We start from the raw sequence: 19,740 nt of genomic DNA on the forward strand, positions 1-19,740 counted from the left end.
AAGTTGTTCGAAAGCAAAACAAGCAACAAAAAAAATCTGAAATGAATACAGTGTTCTGTGTGAACATAGACCAGGAGTCCTCAAACTTGGCAGCTTTAAGACTTGTGGACTTCAACTCCCAGAATTCTGGGAGTTGAAGTCCACAAGTCTTAAAGCTGCTAAGTTTGAAGACCTCTGACATAGACTATGGCATGAACTTATACCATGCTCCTTGATAAAAGTCTCATAGAACTAATAATGGCTGGGAAAGTTGAGTAGAGTTGCATAAAATAATGCTGATGAACTGTGGAAAGGAACAGAAAAGTAGAGATGGTAATATATTAACTTGCAATCCTTGGGCATTATGCAAGTAGACATTGCATTTTCTTTGGGTAGTAATTATCAATAACACTGCAATGCAGGGGCAGGTTCCAAATCCCGTCGCTACTGGTTCACCTGTGCATGCTTGCGCAGCACTTCTGCGCATGCGCAGAAGTGTCCAGGTGGGTGTGTAGAGCCTCCCGTCACCACCACTAATGGTTTGCCCGATCTGGTGCAAACTGGTAGCAACCCACCACTGCTGCAATGTTATATAACTTCTATCTAGAAGTTCTGTGATGAATGGTTTTTAATCGCAGATAAAGTTACAAACAGTTAATTCAAAATAAAGTTCATTACATGCTATGATGACTTCTTGACTCTTGAATAAAAGCCACAGTATTTGTTTAGTGTAGTGTTCATTCATCACTGACTTATTTTGGAATAATTATGCACAGAATCACACAGCACTTCCCCATATTTAATATATGACAATGCTTTAATCATCTCTCTCACACACGAAAGAAAACACCTAGAGTTTTTTAAAAAATAAGTAAAAATGGAATGATTTGGACCTTTTCCAAAAGTGTGGTTTATATTTCCATATACGAGTTCCAATAGAAAGTAGTGGGGATACAGGTCAAGCTGTAGAGTTTTATTTAATGTTTACTTTATGATAACCTTGAGAGTATTTTGAATGTTTTATGAAAAGTTGAACATCAGGAGATTTGGGCTCTGTGGAACAGATGAAATATTGAAGAAGAAGAAAGAGATAAAAGTAGTACAGGCAAAAATCATAATAATTAGAAGCGCAAAAAATTGCAAAAGAATTGGGTTAAAAATAAGCAGGTCATTAAGCTAGCAGCTAAACACGGAATAAACATTTCAGATCAAAAGCCGGAGAGAGCAATATCTTTCAATCAAGAACAACTTCTTAGAATCTGGGTGACTCCTGGCATAGTGTATGGGATCTACTGGATCTCAAGTCAGACTTGTTAACCATGGGAAGCAATGGGATGGATTGTTAATGTATTTGGATGAGAAAACAGAAAGGAAATTGTTTCAAGTGCGACTTTGGTGACATTATAGCAGTGTTCCAATATTTGAGGTGCTGCCACAGAGAGGAGGGGGTCAGGCTATTTTCCAAAGCACCTGAAGGCCAGACAAGGAACAAGGGATGGAAACTGATCAAGGAGAGATTCCAGCCTGAAATAAGGATAAATTTTCTGACAGCGAGAGCAATCAAACAATTGCCTTCAGAAGTTGTGGGAGCTTCATCACTGGAAGCTTTCAAGAAGAGACTGGACTGCCATCTGTCAGAAATGGTGTAGGGTCTCCTGCTTGGGCGGAGGGTTAGACTAGATGACCTACAAGCTCCCTTCCAACTCTGTTAATCTGTAATGGTTGGTGGGTGAAGTTCGCTTAGGGAGCATTTCGGGGACCTGGCAGGCAAATCCTCCCCCCTCTCCTCAAGATGTCATCCCCGTCCTTTCCCCACCCATTGCAAACGGCAGGCCAGCCCTTCCTCCCTCGGGCGCTTCTGATCCTCCAAAGGATCAGAAAGCCTTCTATTATTTTAAGGGCATCGCAACATACCACGGTGTTTTTCATCATTGCTTTGATGGTGAATCCATCGCTGACCTGCTTCTTGGTTCTTTTTGCGTGTCGCAGCGGCTCCTGCAGCTGCTGGGGTCTCAGTTTGGGGGGGCTTACACCCTCTTTTTCTGCCACCATCTTCTCCGGAGGCCGCTTGCTGCACGTGGGATTTGGAGGTCGGGATTTTAAAAGGAAACTATTTGGATACGAAAACAGATTTTTTCCTCCCCCCCTTGGGTCAAATTTCCCCCCACCTAATTTTCGTCCCTTTGCATTTGCTCCTTTCACCCCTTGGTTTAGCTCCTGGGAAGGCTCCTGTGTGGCTTCGAGCAAGAGGAGGAGGGGAAGGGGGGAAAATATATGCCTGTTTCTAACACCAACTCGCTTCTAGGAATCGGTTGCTAGGCAACGTATCAACAACCAGCCTCCGGAGCACAAGGATTCCGCCCTTGTCGGCAACTTCGGTACAGCTGAGCGGATTCGATTTACATACGCATGCGCATTCGGCGTAACTGAAGCCGCGCGACTCCGTGAAGTCACGAAATACAGAAGCTGAAGAATTTTGCCCTCAGTTTAAGGAATAGGGAAGGAGAGGATAGCAACGTAGCAGGGTTCAGACGCGAAAAGCAGGCTGGACGCTGGGTCGCTTTTATTAGTCCTTTGACCCTCGCTAACCCACAACTTTCCTATGAATGGTTTTGTTCTGAAAACCAAAAGTAGATTGTTCTGAATCAGAAAATGTGAGCGCCGCTGGTTCCATGCGAAAAAGTTACCTAGTTCAGAAAAAGGGAGCAAATTAGAGGGATGAATTGACTATCCCCATATATAATATCCTAACATTTGGAAGGATCTAAAACATCTTTTTTTAAAAAAAAAAATTCAAAGTACACTTTATATACAGTTCCCGAAAATGAAGGGACTTTTATCAATTCCATCCTGCGCGTTTCCTGACGAGTAAATTCAACTGACAATTCTAATCTATGGGATTCGTTCTCGACTAGCGTTATCTTCTCATTTCTTGCAAAAAGAGCAGGAATGTGGCACGCTGGCAATATTTCATTTGTTTATTTTGCAAACGAAATATCTGTAAGCCTCCCTCGTCTCCAAAGACTCTGGGGCATCTACAACTTCAACTAAGGGACGTGCCGTCCCTGTCCTAATGTTCCCTTTAATTGTATTCATTTTATGTATTCAATTCATGCTTATACTTATATATATATTATCTAATATGTACTCGACAAAATAAAATAAATAAATAAAAATAAATCCAAATGACCCCCCAGAAACAAAACAAACACACATACAAAAAAACCTCTACGTTATCACCCCCACAATTGATCCGTTAACGCTTTCTACTTAAATTGGACTGGTGTGGCTTTTATAGTGAGAAAGCAAAGAATTGCAAAGTTGAGCGCTATGCTATATAAATGTTTAAAAAATGCGTTTTTTTAAAAAAAAATGGTACTCATGCTCTGAACATTACTGCTTTAACATGAAAAGTTTGGTCAGATGGACTCTTTGTTTTTTTTAAAAAAAAAACCTTAAATCCAATACAGAATAACGTACGTATTCTACATCTATTACAAGATGATGGAAAACAAAAAACAAAAGCAACACCCCCCCCACCCAAAAAAAAAAACCAGGAACATCCGGAGAAGGAATTGAATTCACTTCGCTATTTCGCTGCCCTTTTTTTAAGTCTGTTCCTTTAAGTCTCGTTTCTCGAGTGGCGTGGAAGTCGGCAAAGAATTAGTTCGAACTATGCTGTGGTCTCTTTTTATTAAAAGGATGTGCAAAGCGCGCGAGCAATCTAGATCTCAAAAAGGACGAATTCTACCCGGGATCAATGCAGAACTAAAGATAATCTGCTTTACGCTGAATACGTTGAACCAGGAGATTTATAGTACTGAAAGAAGGTAGCCCGGCCGATTGAGAGATACGTTTGATCCCATATATTTACACGCGGAGTCCTCCCGCGGCAGGAGGAAGGTGGAGCACTACATTTCCCAAAGCGCTTTGTAACGTGGCTTTTGCTCGCCTGCGCACTGGGGCACCTTACCGTCTGACCGGCCTGCAGGGAGCGTAGATCCTCAAGTTTGGCTTTTGCAGTTCGAATGCGAACAGATCAGGGTTTCAGGGCGCCCCACCCCATTGCCAGCACTGGCCATGATCGGTGAGTGAAACCCGGATGTGGTCCTTCACATATACAACCCCTTATTTTGTGCGGGGAGGGCGCGAGATGGCGGAAAGGGAAAAAAAAGGTTGTTATGCGAGGTTGTTGTGTTTATGGCAAAGTGCAGGTGCACCTTTGCACACGGATGCCATTTCAATATCGCGTCATTTCAGGTTTGGAATCCCACGTTCATTTTATAGCTCGCAGGTTAGCCCATTGGATGAGCCCATTGGAGAACTTGCAAGATATTTTGATATTTTCCAAAGGCAAGACGACAAGAGAAAAGAGGACAAGGGAAACCCGCGTTTAAGTGAGAGCTTGATCTACAAGCCGCATAAAGGAATGTGGGAGGAGACTGTAGCTATTCAGATGAGCTTTTGCGTGACGTTGTCGTATCATGTGGCACTGAGCTGTTCTCCTAAAATGATCTAATCCACAGCAGACTTGTGTTGCACGGCTCATTGCTCGGGAACTCTTGATTACAGCAAAAAAGTGGAAGATCTCATAACCCTGAAGTTTGTTGACTGCTTGATGGCTATTGTGTCACCCGCCGTTTTTCAAAACTGTTGTCCTTTTGTTGTACTCTTTATAGCGTGTAAAAAAAAAAAATACCTCCATAGTCATGTGATCAAAATTCAGACGCTTGGCAACTGACATGTCTTTATGACAGTTGCAGTGTCCTGGGCCCTTCGGAAAAGCGAATCAATGGGGAAGCCAGATTCACGTGTGTTACTAAATTAACAACTGTAGTGATTTATTTAACAACTGTAGCAAGAAAGGTCATCAAATGAGACAAAATTCATTTAAGAGCAGTTTTGCTCAGCAATGGAAATTTTGGGCTTAGTTGTGGTCCTAAATCAAGGACTACCAGTATTCTGTGATTGCGGAAGATTGAAGTAATTACATTATTTAGGGGATAATGATGGACTCCCTAATGGATGAATTTAGTTGACCTATTTGGGTATAAATATATTTATTGAAGTGGCTGAAGTAAACCAGTATGGAAGAATGAATGAAACTGCTCTAGAAAATATGTCATACTTACAAATGCTAAATTAATATGTACCATATTTTTCAGAGTATAAGACGCACCTTAATTTTGGGGGAGGAAAACAAAAAAACAAGAATTCTGCCTGTGCTTACCAGCATCAGGATCACCGGCATCCTCACTTCCATTTGGATTTTGATAATGAGTAGCACAGATTGCTTCAGGGAATTGGGGAGGAAAAAGAGATTGCTTCCATGCATCATGTTTTCCGGCATTTTCCTCCCCAATTCCCCAAAGCCACGCACGCTCCTCCTCCTTTTCTGCAGTCTCACTTTCTCTTCCCTCCTGGCCATATCCGTCTCCCGGGCCAGGAGCAGAAGCTAACCACCCTCAGGAGAAGGGGCAGGTTGGGCGGTGAGCACCTTGCCTTACACCTCTCACGCAGAAGCACCCACTTCACAAGAGCATAGCCTCCATGCATCGCGTTTTCTGGAGTTTTCCTCCCCAATTCCCCAATGCAATTCGCACAACTGCGCGCCCTCATGAAAATGCGGCGGCGGCAGTTTTCAGCCGGTTCCAAGCAGCACCCTAACTGTTTCTGCCTCCTATCTCCCAGTGTGCGGAGACCGAAAATGCGATGCTCATTTTTGGCCATGTGAGGATCCCCACCGCCTGAAACGACTGGAAAATGCGACGCACGGAGGCTGACAACCTCCCAAGGGTGGGGGCCAGCGGGTGGGTGGGGCTATATTTGGAGTATAAGACGTACCCATATTTTCACCCCCTTTTTGGTGCGTCTTATACTCCGAAAAATACAGTAATAACAAAATGGCATCTGTAAGATTTCTGGATAAATTTCTCAGTGCTTCTGTGTAACCCTAACTAATGAAAAAATTGATTTGATTTGATCATCTCTACATTAAAACAGCAAAACTTTCTCCGCAAACTTTATGGTTACATATAATGGTTATCTATGGTTGAGTGTTCATTGTGGTTTACTGAGTTAATCGGATTGTCTGTGTTCATATACTACACAGAGCTGCAAACCAACCAACCATGTTTTATTGCAGCATGTGGTGCAAACAGTTTTTCTTTCTCTTTCTCTGATTTGTGTTGAATTCCAAAGGATGGGGAGAAAAAATCCCAGCTAGCAAGAAAGGTACAATTCTGTTTAAAAAAAATCAAATTCTCAGTGCTGGTTTCAAGTCAAACATAATCTTACATGAATTTTTTCTGTCCTTTGGTCTATGACCATAATAAAATAATTAAAATATTTTTTAAATTATATAAAGGCAAAACTAATTCTCCCTTATTGTCCCTTATATCTTAGTCACTTCCCATTGTTTATAATGTGTTCTATATTGATGCAAGAACTTCCATTGATCCATAACACAGCAACACACATACTGTAGTTTTGGGCAGCTAAGGTTTGCCTAGATTACACTGTTGTGTGAATTGTATTGACTTCCAGTTTTCTGAGTGTAATTCAAGGCATTGGTTATTATCCTTAAAGCCCTGCATGGCGCAAGACCAGGTTACTTGTAAGACTCAAAGGGTCTCTCTCTGCCTGTCCCAATTCTTCTCTATTAAACAATGTTGTTTTGTGAGTTCAAGGATTGCACTTTTTCTGTTGTGACACCCATCCTATGGAGTAGTTTCCATTGAGATCCAGAGATCCTTGCCTTCCAGAAAACTCTAAAGTCCTGGTAAATTGAAGTGTTAGATAAGCCTGATACAGGTGTAGTTTTTCTGGTTGAGTTTGTTACATTGTGCCCTAGTCACTGTATAATGATTATATTAATTTTGCTTGATTTAGAGAGGTGTTATTATGCTGCTTTAAATGATTATTGTTAGTCATCCAAAGATCATATATAAGATGGTTACCATGTACATTTTCTAAAATAAACAAATAAACATAGCAAAGAATCTCAGCACAATACTATGTCCAGTTCCTTAAAAGTAGATACCATTGTTTTTGGTGATGTTTGCTCCCAATAAGAATGTACAGAATATTGAACTAAGTAAGGGGTTCATGAAGTTGTTGGATTCCAATGAGCTCACTGTTTAACCCTCTCAATTAGATTTCACTGAGATAATTCCAACCAAATACTATATTTTTCATAGTTCTTTTTTGGTTGATTCCTTTTGTATCAATAAGAATGTATTTTCTTTTTCTGCTTTATCTCCAGTGCTTTTTTTTTTTTTTAAAAAAAAAAAACACCTTGATGCATTGTCCGTATGTTTAAGGGTGTAGTTTTGGATTGAATTATAGATTTGAGATTAATCAGTGATTATGCTAAAGTGGACTGAAATACTTGAAAAGTATTCAATTCAGCAGCAATTATTGTCTGGCAATATTTAGTTGCTTCTGAATTGCAGTGGTACTCAACTGCTTTGAAACTCATCCAATTTGGTACTCAATGCATTTTGATGTGAAAATTTTGTCAATGCCTAAGCTACAACTTGTTGATGTTGGCTGCCTTGTTACTCACTACATTATTCCTTATGGGAAAAAATGTTTGGTATTCATCGTATTTGGTATTCATTATGCCTCCCAGAACCAATTAACAATGAGTACTGAGGTACCACTGTATTGTGCAAATACTTCCCAAAGTAACTCTAAAAAGCTTGTTAAAAGTCAAGCTTGCCATAGGGCTATAAGATCTGAGTTACAACAGTCTGAACAACCAGTAAAGATCAGCAGATAATTATTGTAGTTTGCCCCTCACTGCTGCTCTCTGTTGATCATCTGGATTTCTGAAGCACTGGTTAGTACTATAAGTACTATCTTGAAGTATTGTCTACAACTACTGTGGAAATATTAAATATTAAACAGACTTTGTCATTATAATGCTTGCCTTTATTTTTATTTGTGTCATCTTTATTTTCAAGAGAATTTTAAGAAATCTGATTTTCAGCAAAATGTTTTATGTATATTTCTGAAGTGTACTTATATTGAAATACAGACTTGCATTTAGTTTATTAAGTGTTACTGTTATCCAGAATAGAAGTTTTTGTTTCCATGTGTATGGCAGGGGAGAATCATAGACTATCTGCAATCTTATATTGTGTGGTCAACACTACTTGCTAAATAATGTAACTTGCAAGTATCTCTGGTTGAGGAGACAGTTCCTGGATTGGAAGATTCCAGTGCAGCATAAAATCACTTGTCAGATGACAGGCCAAGGAACTTCTGATCTTCAGCCTTCTTGGAATCCATTGTGATTTCTCAGCTATTATTTGCACACCTGTTTCCTCCATAAAGAGACTATCTTAAATGAGTGTTTGGTCTGTTAAGATGAACAGTTCCTGAGTCATTAAAAGCTCTCTTGCATACTGTAGAACCCATTTATTCTAGATTATTTTTGAAGGTGTGAGAGATTGCTTAGTGTCTCTACATATTGGATTTCTCATGTGATAAAGGGCTCTCCCAGAAATGAATTAAAATATACATTGCAGATATTTCTGTCAAGCCCCACAAATTCCAGTGCTATTGAACATTGAAAAAGTGGTGGATGTCAGTCAACCAAGAAAAAGAAGAACCGAAGAACTCAGATCAGTGGTGGGTTTCAAAAAATTTTTACTAACGGTTCTGTGGGTGTGGCTTGGTGGCCATGGCAGGGGAAGGATACTGTAAAATCTCCATTCCCACCTACTCCAGGGGAAGGATACTGCAAAATCCCCATTTCCTCCCGATGAGCTGGGACTTGGGAGGCAGAGAATAGATGAGCCAGTCAGAATTTTTACTACCGGTTGTCCAAACTACTCAAAATTTCCGCTACCGGTTCTTTAGAACTGGTCAGAACCTGCTGAAACCCACCTCTGACTCAGATCCTATTTTATCTACTTATAATGCAAGATTGATAAAGCAGCTATTACTTTGGCAGATTGATTAATGAAAATCAGCTTGGGATATCACTCACACACATAATCATAATGGATCTGTTTGATTTTGGCTTCACTTAATGGCTCAGTCCATCAGTTGTGGTTTGTAATGGTTTAAAGTTTAACATGATTGTGAATGTAATCATCTGAAGTTTATTCAACAAGCATGGCTTAGCATTATAAGAAGGAGGCACAGCCTCCATTTCTTGATGTACATTTTGAGTGGCATTTATCTTAGCAGTATGTTTTATGTTTTGAAGCTTGTGTTTTTATTTATTTCACCGAAGTTAAGAGCAGTAGGCATGCACAATCCGTTTTCTGTTCCCCTGAATCTATGGGTACAAATTTCCCCTGTTACTCCCATCTTCTTAATTTAAGGTAAGGGCTTATATTGGCACTGGCCTCAAACAAGACACTCCCTAACCTCAACATTGGGAGTTTAAAAGCACTGGTCAAATCCCAGACCCTGCTCCTGATGTTAGCTATTAACTTTGTATTCTCTTCTTGTTGGGTTCTCTTGGACTTTAATATTCTAATAAACTGAAATAATTATGGATATACTGTTTGCATTTCTTCTTTTTCCTTGAGTTGGCAGCCTCAATGGAATTAACTCAGTAGAAACAGATGCCCAAGATTTCAGAATAATTATAATACCACTAAAAGCTTCATAACTTGATTAGTGCAGCCTGATGTTCAAAATTTGATTTTCAGTGGTCTTTCAAATTATTCCTAGTCTCAATAAAAAAGAAATGTCAGGATAAAATAAAGCAGTACAGGTAATGCATTTTAAAACATTCAAGATATATCTAGCAAGCAAGCATACAGGTAGCTTTTTAAGTTTTTTTTTTCATTATATGACTGTATCTTCTCAATGTTTCTTTAGTTTTATGTATGCAATTACAATTTCCTTATAAGGATTCTGTTGTGTTTTGACCAGCCTAGCTGATCTCACAGGGTTCTTGTGTAGGGAAAATAAACTGAAATATTAGGTGTTTTTGCTGCCTTGAATTGACTTTACACACCCACACCCACCCATCCACCCACACACACACACACCATGACAGTTGAGTCATCATTTCATAGATATTTCCTTACTTAAACAGAGAAACAGAATGACAATGGGCAGGTGAAAAAGCAGTGGAAGGAACAACTTCTGACTTCCTGCTGGCTTCCCCATTGACTTTCTTTGTATGAAACTGTCAGGCAGCATTGGAAATGATGATTACATGACCGTTGCTGTCTGTTGTGATACAGCAGCACTGAAACAGCTACAACTTCGCCATATTTCAATCCTATGGGAGACTTAGCTCACAGATTTTGGACAAATTCTGTACGTTAGCTGATTTGAAGCACATTGTTGTTGCCCTATGATACATCACTCTGACCAACTGAAGGTTACAAACAGACATGAAAGTATCATTATTATATCATCATTATATCATCATTTAGTTTAGGTCTTCCACTTGCAAAAAAATATCTTTTGTAGAAGTAGAAAGGACAGTTTTCCTCCTGTGATCTGCTGCAGATGTATCAGCATTAGTTTTACTCCTCATTCCTTCTATGTATTAAGTGAATCTGCTGTGTAAGAATGGCTACACTTTTCAAGGATGCTTAGTTTTGTCTGTGTCTCCCATGGAAAGCTTCTCTTCATCCTATGCCTTCTGGGTACACTGAAGTACCAAAAGTAATAAAAATAATAGCTGTAGGCCAAAATCATTTTGTTTTTGCTATCTTGTCTCCAGAATCCTACTTTACTTTGTTGCTGTTTTCATGAAGTTAATTTATTTTGTTTTAAAAAAAAACATTAATGATTTGAAAGCACCAGAAAACATTTTATAATACCTATGTTGAAGCATTTTATTGCTGTAGAAATCACAACGGAATTTTAGCATTATTAGAAATCAGATATCTAAATCCCATCAAACCTAACTTCCACTGGAATTGGGGATAACATTAAATAAGTAACCAAAAAATAAAAACCATCCAGTTTTTTTTAGACAAATACAAAATAGGACATTTATAGATTTGTATTTTAATTATGATAAAGATTAGAAAAGAATCCAGTCACTGTAGCTGCCACTGTTTTTAACATGAGCTGAGCACTGCTGTTTCAGATTTTGTTTAAGATTAAAAATCAAGAATTGAATTTATTATGAATTATTGACTTTTCAGGTTTCATTGCCAAGTTTAAAACTTGTTTCTTAGTATCTTGCAAAATAAATGTGGTTGGCATTACTTATACTTTGGCACTGCTGCTCTGGCCATTTGGCCATCCCAGTACCCTGGCTGTTTGATATCAAGAAGACTTACTTAAAATGAAAGATCTGGGCTTTGACAATATTGGTAGACTAGAAAGTTTACTGCAGGAGCTTGCCCAGCTGGGTAAACTCCTAGAGCTGTTCCAGATGGTAATATAGATTCATCAGTGATGACATCCTTATGCGTTTCCATGACAAAGCCAGCAGGCACTTGGAATTGCTTGTTCAAAAGTGTATGACTAAAGTGGACGAAAGCCAGAGCCTTCACATGTATTTAGTGAAAATGCTGTGGAATGAGGTGGGGATCATCTCATTCTGTTACTGGATCTAAATGCATGCTTGGAAGAACCATTGGCATAAGACTTGGTGTTTTGGCATCAGAAATTGGAGAAAAAACAAGTGATGCTTCTTGATAACTCTGGATTTAAAGAACTTCCAAAAACTTCAGATTCCTTTATGGCTGGAACTGCAGAAACTACAAATAGTCCTTGACTTATATTCAGTCAGCAACTGTTCTAAGTTACGGTGGCACTGAATGAATGGTGGTTACAACTGGTCATGGGAGTACTAGCCCTCCCAGCACCCCCACAGTCAGATGATCTTAGTCTGGGTGCTTGGCAACCCACTTGCACTTACGACCGATTGCCAAGCGCCCCTTGATCATGTGATCACCATTTACAACCTTCTTCTGGCTTGCCCAGAAAGTCAGTGGGGAAGCTGGAAGAGAATGTTGCAAGTTGTTGAGATAAGTCTCCCCCACCCATGCACCATCACCATTCCCTCTGCAGTCCTGCCACATCAGCAATTTTCACACCCCCTCACACCCCTATCCCAACCTATGCTGCACTTCTTCCATGCTCTTGTACACCCTCCCTGACTCACACTGCACTTCTTGCACATCCCCTCACATCCCTCCTTTGCTTCTTGCACATGCTCCCCAACCCTCTTCCCCGCCTCTGTGCATCCCTTTGCTCCATCCTCCAGTTGGCAGCAGCTAATTTCCTTCCTATAGTCCCCGGACCTGCAAGTTCCTACTGGATTCTGCAGTGATTTTGCTTATAGGAAACTGGCAGGAAGTTGCCTCAATAGAAATTCTGACCCCAATTGCCATCGTAAATTGAGAGCTACCTGTATAGCATAGTAATACTATGAGTCTTATATAATAAGAGGATTTTTTTTTCAGAAAGGATAAAAGTTGCAGAGGGCTTCTACTGAATTAGGGTAACCTGAGGTTCATCATTGAGTCCTTTTCAAGGATGCTGATGTCAGATACTTTTAGGTGGGCCTTAATAATTTTGCTTAGCCCCACAGCACGGTTTCCAAAGTTAACAGGGCTAATTAAAGGAAAGAAAAGAGTCAGGAGGCATTACTGATGTTTAAAAATTAATTCTTCCACAACAGTGCAGAAAATAGTTATTATTTCTGAGAAATAATCTCAGAATAGTTTAAAATTTATGAAATTTTATTTAAATGAGCTCATTTAAAAACACATTAAAATATAATAATTCAGTTTCCATAACAATAAAACTATATCCTGTAATATCATAATTCAGCTTAGCTGTCCAAGTCAGTTAAATTCAAGTGAAATACAGTTTGGTAACTAACTTATTATAACATTGACCTTAGACATGATCACTCTAGAGCCTTGAATATTTTAATGCTGGATTCAAAATTTATACAGGCAGAAGAGTTTAACAAAGGTTAACAAAACAAGTCAGGTCTTGAGAAGGTGGAGTCTGATCTCACTTCTAGTGGCAATATGTTCCAAAGAGTTGGGTGGTGGTGGTTGCATGGCAGAAAAGGACCCAACCAACTGAAACTCTTTGACCGATGGGGTCCGTAGCATGCTTCTTCTGCCAGACTGAGTGGGTCAGGCCAATTCCAAATCTCATTCGTATCCATTGCCATTTTCCAACTGGATTACAGTATTGTAACCCCATTTCAGGCAGAAATAGATTTCAAATTTTTAGTCACTGGCATCATGTGCTGCGGGAAGGGGGGGGATAGAAGGACGTAGATACCAGTTGGGTCTTTCCTAAAGTTAATACTACTGCTTACCCCCTTGAGGACATTACAATTATAATCTAGCAGCATTTATTGGCGGAGTTGAAGGCTTTACCAAAGATTTTGGTGCCACTTGTTTTCTGCTCCTTAAGAGATATTCGGAGTAGAGTTTGAGTGCTTCTAGTCCAGAGTTGAAGAATAGGAGCCTTGATAGTACAGTGGTTTAGTGCACCCTGTTATTAACACAGCTGCCTGCAATTTCTGCTGGTTTGAATCTCTCCAAGGCTCAAGGTTGACTCAGCCTTCCATCCTTTCTAAGGTAGGTGAAATGAGGACCCAGTTTGTGGGGGCAATAAGCTGACTTTGTATAAAATATACAAAAGAATGAAGGCTATTGCTTAACGCATTGTAAGCCGCCCTGAGTCTCCGGAGAAGGGCAGCATATAAATCAAATTAAAAAAAAAAAAATAAGAAGCAAATATATATGGATACATCTGTATTCAGGGAATAAAATACAATACTTTGCTCAGTAAAGATATGGTTTAAACATACCACAAAGCATTCTATTGTTGCTGAATATTTTTGACACCCAGCATGGTGCAGAAAAAAATTCTGCTTGTGAATAGGATATTCCTTTTCTCCTCTTACTTACTCCCTTACTTGCATGTAGCAACAATGTGCATGGAATATTATCACAATTCTTGAGAACAGTTTTTGGGAAAACAGTAGCGATGACAAAAAGAAAACAAATAGGTTGTTCTGTCTTAGAGAATAAACACCATTGGATTTCACCCTTTGTTGTTGTTGTTGTTGTTGGTGGTGGTGGTTCTTTCTGTTTTTGGCTTTGCCTTCCCACTTAATCTGTTGAAATAGCAGTTGAAGCTAAAAAAAACCCTCCTTTTTCCCAGTACTTCTAATAGTTTCCTCTAGAATTATCTTATTGGAAGAAAATATTCCATCTGCTCCATTCCTTAATATAGCAAAACTTCTAAGTGAACTGTGTGACAAAGCCTGGCTAAATTCCATACCATGTGGTTTGTGGCCTCAAGCAAGATGAACACAATCTGTTTTCTCTACATTTAATAAAGGCAGAGATGGGTTCTTTCATTTGGCAAATGTGAAACTTGATTTGGTGATGCTTTTGTTTTATGCCCTATTATCTTATACGAGCAGCTTCCCTGCTGCCCATCCATTTTTTCAGTCATTCAGATAGGCATCACCTACACATATTTAGATACTTTTATTTATTTATATTTTGTATTTCTAAATTACCCATCTCCCTCAAGGATATGTAAGATACAGCAATAGAATTCTACTTCCAATAATGTTTTCCAAGAACATTTTAGACCTTTGGCTACTTGACTTCAATTACACACTTGAAATTTGCAAATAGCGCTTTAAAAACTTTTCATGGTTCTTTCCAATAGCACACCTGTTCTTCCTGCCATGTAATAGTGTTTTAAAAACATTCCTATGTATAGAGTTTGGCTTTCCAAAACAGGAAAAATTCCATTTTAAGGAAGTTATATTACACATAATACATATGAAGCCAGCTTTATCTGTGGCACAATTTCATTTGTATTGGTTAAGTCAGTGGTCCCCAACCCCCGGTCCGCGGACCGGTGCCGGGCCGTGGAGTACCTGGCACCGGGCCGCGCAGCGGCCGGGGGACATGAACGCTGCAGCGCAAAGGCTCCTGGGCCGTGCGCAAAAGCTCCTGGGCCGTGCGCAAAAGCTCCTGGGCCGTGCGCAAAGGCTCCAGGGAAGAGAGCCCCGCGCAGGTACGCACGTGTGGCCCAAAGCCCCCACCCCTGCGCGCGCTCAGCGGGCCACGGTAAAATTATCAAAGGCTGATTGGTCCGCGGCGATAAAAAGGTTGGGGACCACTGGGTTAAGTTATCTCTTTCACTTGGCTGTGTGTATATATGTGTTTTAAAAATATATAGTATTAAAAATGTAAGAACCAAACTGACATTGCAACATTCATTTGTTTGGCTTAAATGCTAGTTAAAATGTTAGGATACTGAAAATGTTATCTTAGGTAAGTTTATTTTAAGAGGCATCTGTCTCCCTAGGCTCCATATAAAACAAGAATTCCAGAATCTTGCAGCCTATGATATTTAGCCTTGCTTTTAGTTTTTTGAAAATTCTGCATCAGCTAGAAACCTATAGGATTTCATTATTTGTCAGGGAATTCTGTTAGGAAGGCAAAGGCATAAATCTAAATAGCTGAATGGATTGGTGCCACACCAAGAAACCACTTAACGGCTTAGTTTGCCGAGTGAACCCAACTGTTGTGACTTTCGTCCGGAAACCAGAGTTAAAAACATACCATGGGTGAACTTGATGTCTGCAGAGAGCCTTTTATGTCCTGCTAAGCTTAAACTCCATGCTAGATTAACAGTGTCAAAAATAAAGGAAATTTGAGAGGGCAGAACCACCATATTTTACCAACCTCTTTTTGTAGCCATTCAGATACTGTGTAGTAATCCAGATAAAAGGTTGAGCAGGTGCTGCCCATTTTTCATCCTCTACCCTTTCTGATGGCTATAATCTGATGGAAATATATTTTTTTTCAAGTTCATGGTTTTTCTTATTGAGGCTATATTATTTATATGAATATGTTAAATCATGCAACAAAAGCAAAGTAGCCACTTTGTGGATGATGAGTGTTGTTTACTTGGGTTGGTTTCAATTTATTTCCTGGCAAATTGGGATTTTTTGGGGGGGGAAAATGGAGGGATACCAGTGTTTTCAACCATTCTTGTATATGTGCTATATTGTTAGTGTCTCCTGGGTTTCTCTTCTCATTTTTTTGGGTGTTATCACTTAAGTATGTTTTTGTTCCCCCACTCCCAAAGTGAGTATACTAACTGAAAAGAATGTGCTGATGATACCAATTCAAGTGGAAGATGGAAAAAATATATGAGAAAAGCCAGTGGTGAAATCCAATTTTTTTTACTACCGGTTCTGTGGGCATGGCTTGGTGGGTGTGGCAGGGGAAGGATACTGCAAAATCTCCATTCTCACCCTACTCCAGGGGAAGGATACTGCAAAATCCCCATTTCCAGCCCACTCTGGGACCAGCCAGAGGTAGTATTTGCCGGTTCTCCAAACTACTCAAAATTTCCACTACCGGTTCTCTGAACTGCTCAAAATTCCCACTACCGGTTCTCCAGAACCTGTCAGAACCTGCTGGATTTCACCCCTCAGAAAAGCCTTGAAAATCCTCAAGTGTTTTGAAATAAATTTAAAAAAAAGTGAAGCTGCTGGCCTAAATGAGGCAATCTTACAGATTGTAAGAAGAAATGCTCAGAAAAATAGCAAGAATAAGCAAATTCTTGCTTGTATTTGTAGCAAATACTACAAAATCTATCCGAACAAAACACAAAGCATTGGAAGAGATGGAATGTTTTTTAGGTGTTTAGATGGAAAGTCAGGCCAAGAAGAGTCTGCAGCAAATTCTCTAAAAATAAAAGAGAAGATCACAAAAAGAAAAATAAATGAAAACTTGATGTAGTGCTGTCTTCAAATGTGAAGTGTAAATTCTTTATTAGGATTATGTATTTGCTTGAAAACACATTTGTAACCAAAACAAAGCCATTTTGAATGGTATACCTCTAACCCTATTCTTTTCACAAACCCTTGTGTTCATATTGAATGATTTTGTGAAGCACAGAGGTTCCTAGGAACGCAGCTGTTGTGCTACATGAGGTCAGAGCTAATTAGTACTGTATTTATATTGGAAACGATCGGGATATTCCAGTCTGGGCAGTCGAAAAACAAAAATAAACGTCATATGTAATATTTTGTAAATAATTTACAAAACAGAAAATAAAGCACTTGCTTTTTGTTGCCAAGAGGATGAAACTGAAGTTTCCATGCAGTCCCTAAGACAGGGATCTGCAACCTTAAACACTCAAAGAGCCATTTGGACCCATTACCCACAGAAAAGAAAACACCGGGAGCCACAAAACCCTTCCCATGCCTGACTATTTCTTGAGCGGCCACAAAACTAGCATATGTAGTTGAATTAAATCTTCTGTTTTCTTCTGAAACTTTTCTTTTCTGGGATTTATCCATGGTTGGCCTACCAAGGGTTGAAAAGCTCAATAAATCATGTGCCAGTGGGTGTTGCACATTGGCGGTTGTGACGCATATTTTGAGTGACGGAGCTGCAGCAGAGGGGTGAAAGAGCCACATGCGGCTCCAGAGCCGCAGGTTGCTGACCCCTGCCCTAAGAGTTGAACTTGACTTAAAAGAATCTTTGTAGTATTTTTAGTCACAGTGGCTAAAACCTCCAAATCCACAGCATTCACTGTCTTCTTTCCTGCTAGGTCAGTATCACGTCACTGTACATCTGTTTTGTTTTTTTTTTTAATTTGATTTATATGCCGCCCTTCTCCAGAGACTCAGGGCGGCTTACAATGCGTTAAGCCTTCATACTTTTGTATATTTATACAAAGTCAGCTTATTGCCCCCACAAACTGGGTCCTCAATTTACCTACCTTAGAAAGGATGGAAGGCTGAGTCAACCTTTAGCCTGGGGAGATTTGAACTTGCAGTAATTGCAGGCAGCTGAATGTTAATAACAGGCTATTAGTCTGCTGCGCCACCAGGCTGTTTTGGACATCAGTAGACTGATATGTATTTGGAACAGGGAAGTCGATTTTCATAGTGAAGTCTTACTATTCTTAATAAAATCAGAAATAGATCAAAAGAACTAGAGAGCAATAGTCATTTGTATTGTCCCTCATAATAATACATAGGTCTTGACAATTGTGCCAGCATTTGTCAACATGCACATTAAGCTTATATTGTTAGTTTTTATTTTATTTGACCAATGCTGGCTATAGCACTGTTTGTATTGTCCATTCTCCTGACATGGAGTAAGAAAATAAACTGGTGAGAAAAGAGCATTAAATGAGACTGCAGAACTAGGTATTTAGGTTAGCTAATACAAAGCTTTTGAAATATTAATTTCTAGATAGGAATGTGAAGCAACTGTAGGAGGATAAAGTGTATTCTCAGTAGAGAGATTTAATTTGCTCTGCCGTTTGCACAGATGTAACAGAAGAGGAAACACTAAGATATAAAAATATTTGTTTCATTTTAAATTAAACAGTTATACATATTGAGTTACTGCACATCATTACTTGAAGATGAAGATGCTTTAAGTTCCATGCATTTATATTAAGATTTTATGCTTTCTTTTTTCTTAAAGTAGTAATAATACATATTTTAGTTACATTTTAGATTCAAGTATACATACAATTTTTATATTCAACTATTCATTCAAGATGTCTATCTAAATATTTCACAAATCAGCCTGTGCTATGTGGAACAGGGATGTCAACTGCTATATTCTTAAGGGGTGTCTTCTTCTCCAGGAGCTTCTGGTTCTTCTTTAGAAGATTCAGGCCTGTAGCCAGTGGTATATTTCCTAAATGAACAAACATCTTCACCTCTGGTTTTCTTTCACAATAATGTTGAAGATACTGGACACGGAGACCTTTCCCCTTATGGAAATAACATCTATGGGCTGCTTTGCAAGGGACCATATTCTTTCCCCAGATTTGGAAAATAGATTGTATAATTAGAATCCATTGGAGTTTGGCAGCTGTTAATGACTACTTCAGCTTCAACTGCAACAATACACGAGCACACAAACTTAAGGTAAACTGCTCCAAACTCGATTGCAGAAAATACGACTTCTGCCACAGAGTGGTCAATGCCTGGAATGCACTACCTGACTCTATGGTTTCATCCCCAAACCCCCATAACTTTAACCTTAGACTGTCTACTGTTGACCTCACCCCATTCCTAAGAGGTCTGTAAGGGGCGTGCATAAGCGCACCAACGTGCCTACCGCCCCTGTCCTACTATCCCCATTTATTCGTATCCATTTCCTGTATTCATAATCATGTTTATACTTATATCTGTTATACATGCTTGACAAAATAAATAAATAAATAAAATAAAAATAAATAAATAATACATTCAAATAAACAGCAAAATGTTTCAAAGTCAAACTATGAAAAGGACGGTAGCCTAAGCGTATAAGGAAAAAATAAAAATAAAAATTCTATTTGCAAAGATTATATATATTAAATATATTATATTTTATAAAGGGAGACTAGTATAGAGCTATTTCAAGCTATTTAGCTCTCATCAGCTAGCCATACCCTTACTCAGATTCGAACTTGAGCTGCCTGCATAGAGGTTAAACTTTGGGTTGTTGGGTTTGTTTGGGGTTTTTTGCCAGAACTGCTGCTCATTTGAAACTATGAGACTGTATATAATCATCAGAGTGAGTCTTTGAAATCTGGCCTGATCGCATCTTGCAAGGCTAGTGAATATGAGGAAGACATTTGATACAGAAGAGATGGCAGATTGCTCTTAAAGTGTGCACTCTGTTAAAATGAATGTCTGAACTGCGATTATTGCAGTGTGGCAGGCAGACAACTGTGTAATACATTTTCGAATGATTAGGGAAAGAGAAGGGTACGATAAATAAAAACACACTCTCATACAGTATA

The 19,740-nt window shown here is 39.2% G+C and overlaps 2 protein-coding genes across 2 annotated transcripts in view; one reads left to right on the forward strand and one right to left on the reverse strand.

Moving 5' to 3' along the window:
• Positions 1-2,215, reverse strand: part of PACRG (parkin coregulated) — a 266,657-nt gene extending 264,442 nt beyond the window's left edge. The window contains exon 1 of the mRNA XM_070951443.1: positions 1,894-2,215. Coding sequence (XP_070807544.1) covers positions 1,894-2,031 — 138 coding nt within the window. The 5' untranslated portion in view covers positions 2,032-2,215. The remainder of the gene's footprint in view (positions 1-1,893) is intronic.
• Positions 2,216-3,987: 1,772 nt separating this feature from the next.
• Positions 3,988-19,740, forward strand: part of PRKN (parkin RBR E3 ubiquitin protein ligase) — a 719,133-nt gene continuing 703,380 nt past the window's right edge. The window contains exon 1 of the mRNA XM_070951429.1: positions 3,988-4,066. Within this exon, the coding sequence (XP_070807530.1) occupies positions 4,060-4,066 (7 nt within the window). The 5' untranslated portion in view covers positions 3,988-4,059. The remainder of the gene's footprint in view (positions 4,067-19,740) is intronic.

Source organism: Pituophis catenifer, unplaced genomic scaffold, assembly GCF_029215685.1.
Source record: "Pituophis catenifer annectens isolate HBS135680 unplaced genomic scaffold, rPitCat1.0.hap2 SCAF_1, whole genome shotgun sequence".
NCBI classification, from domain to species: Eukaryota; Metazoa; Chordata; class Lepidosauria; order Squamata; family Colubridae; genus Pituophis; species Pituophis catenifer.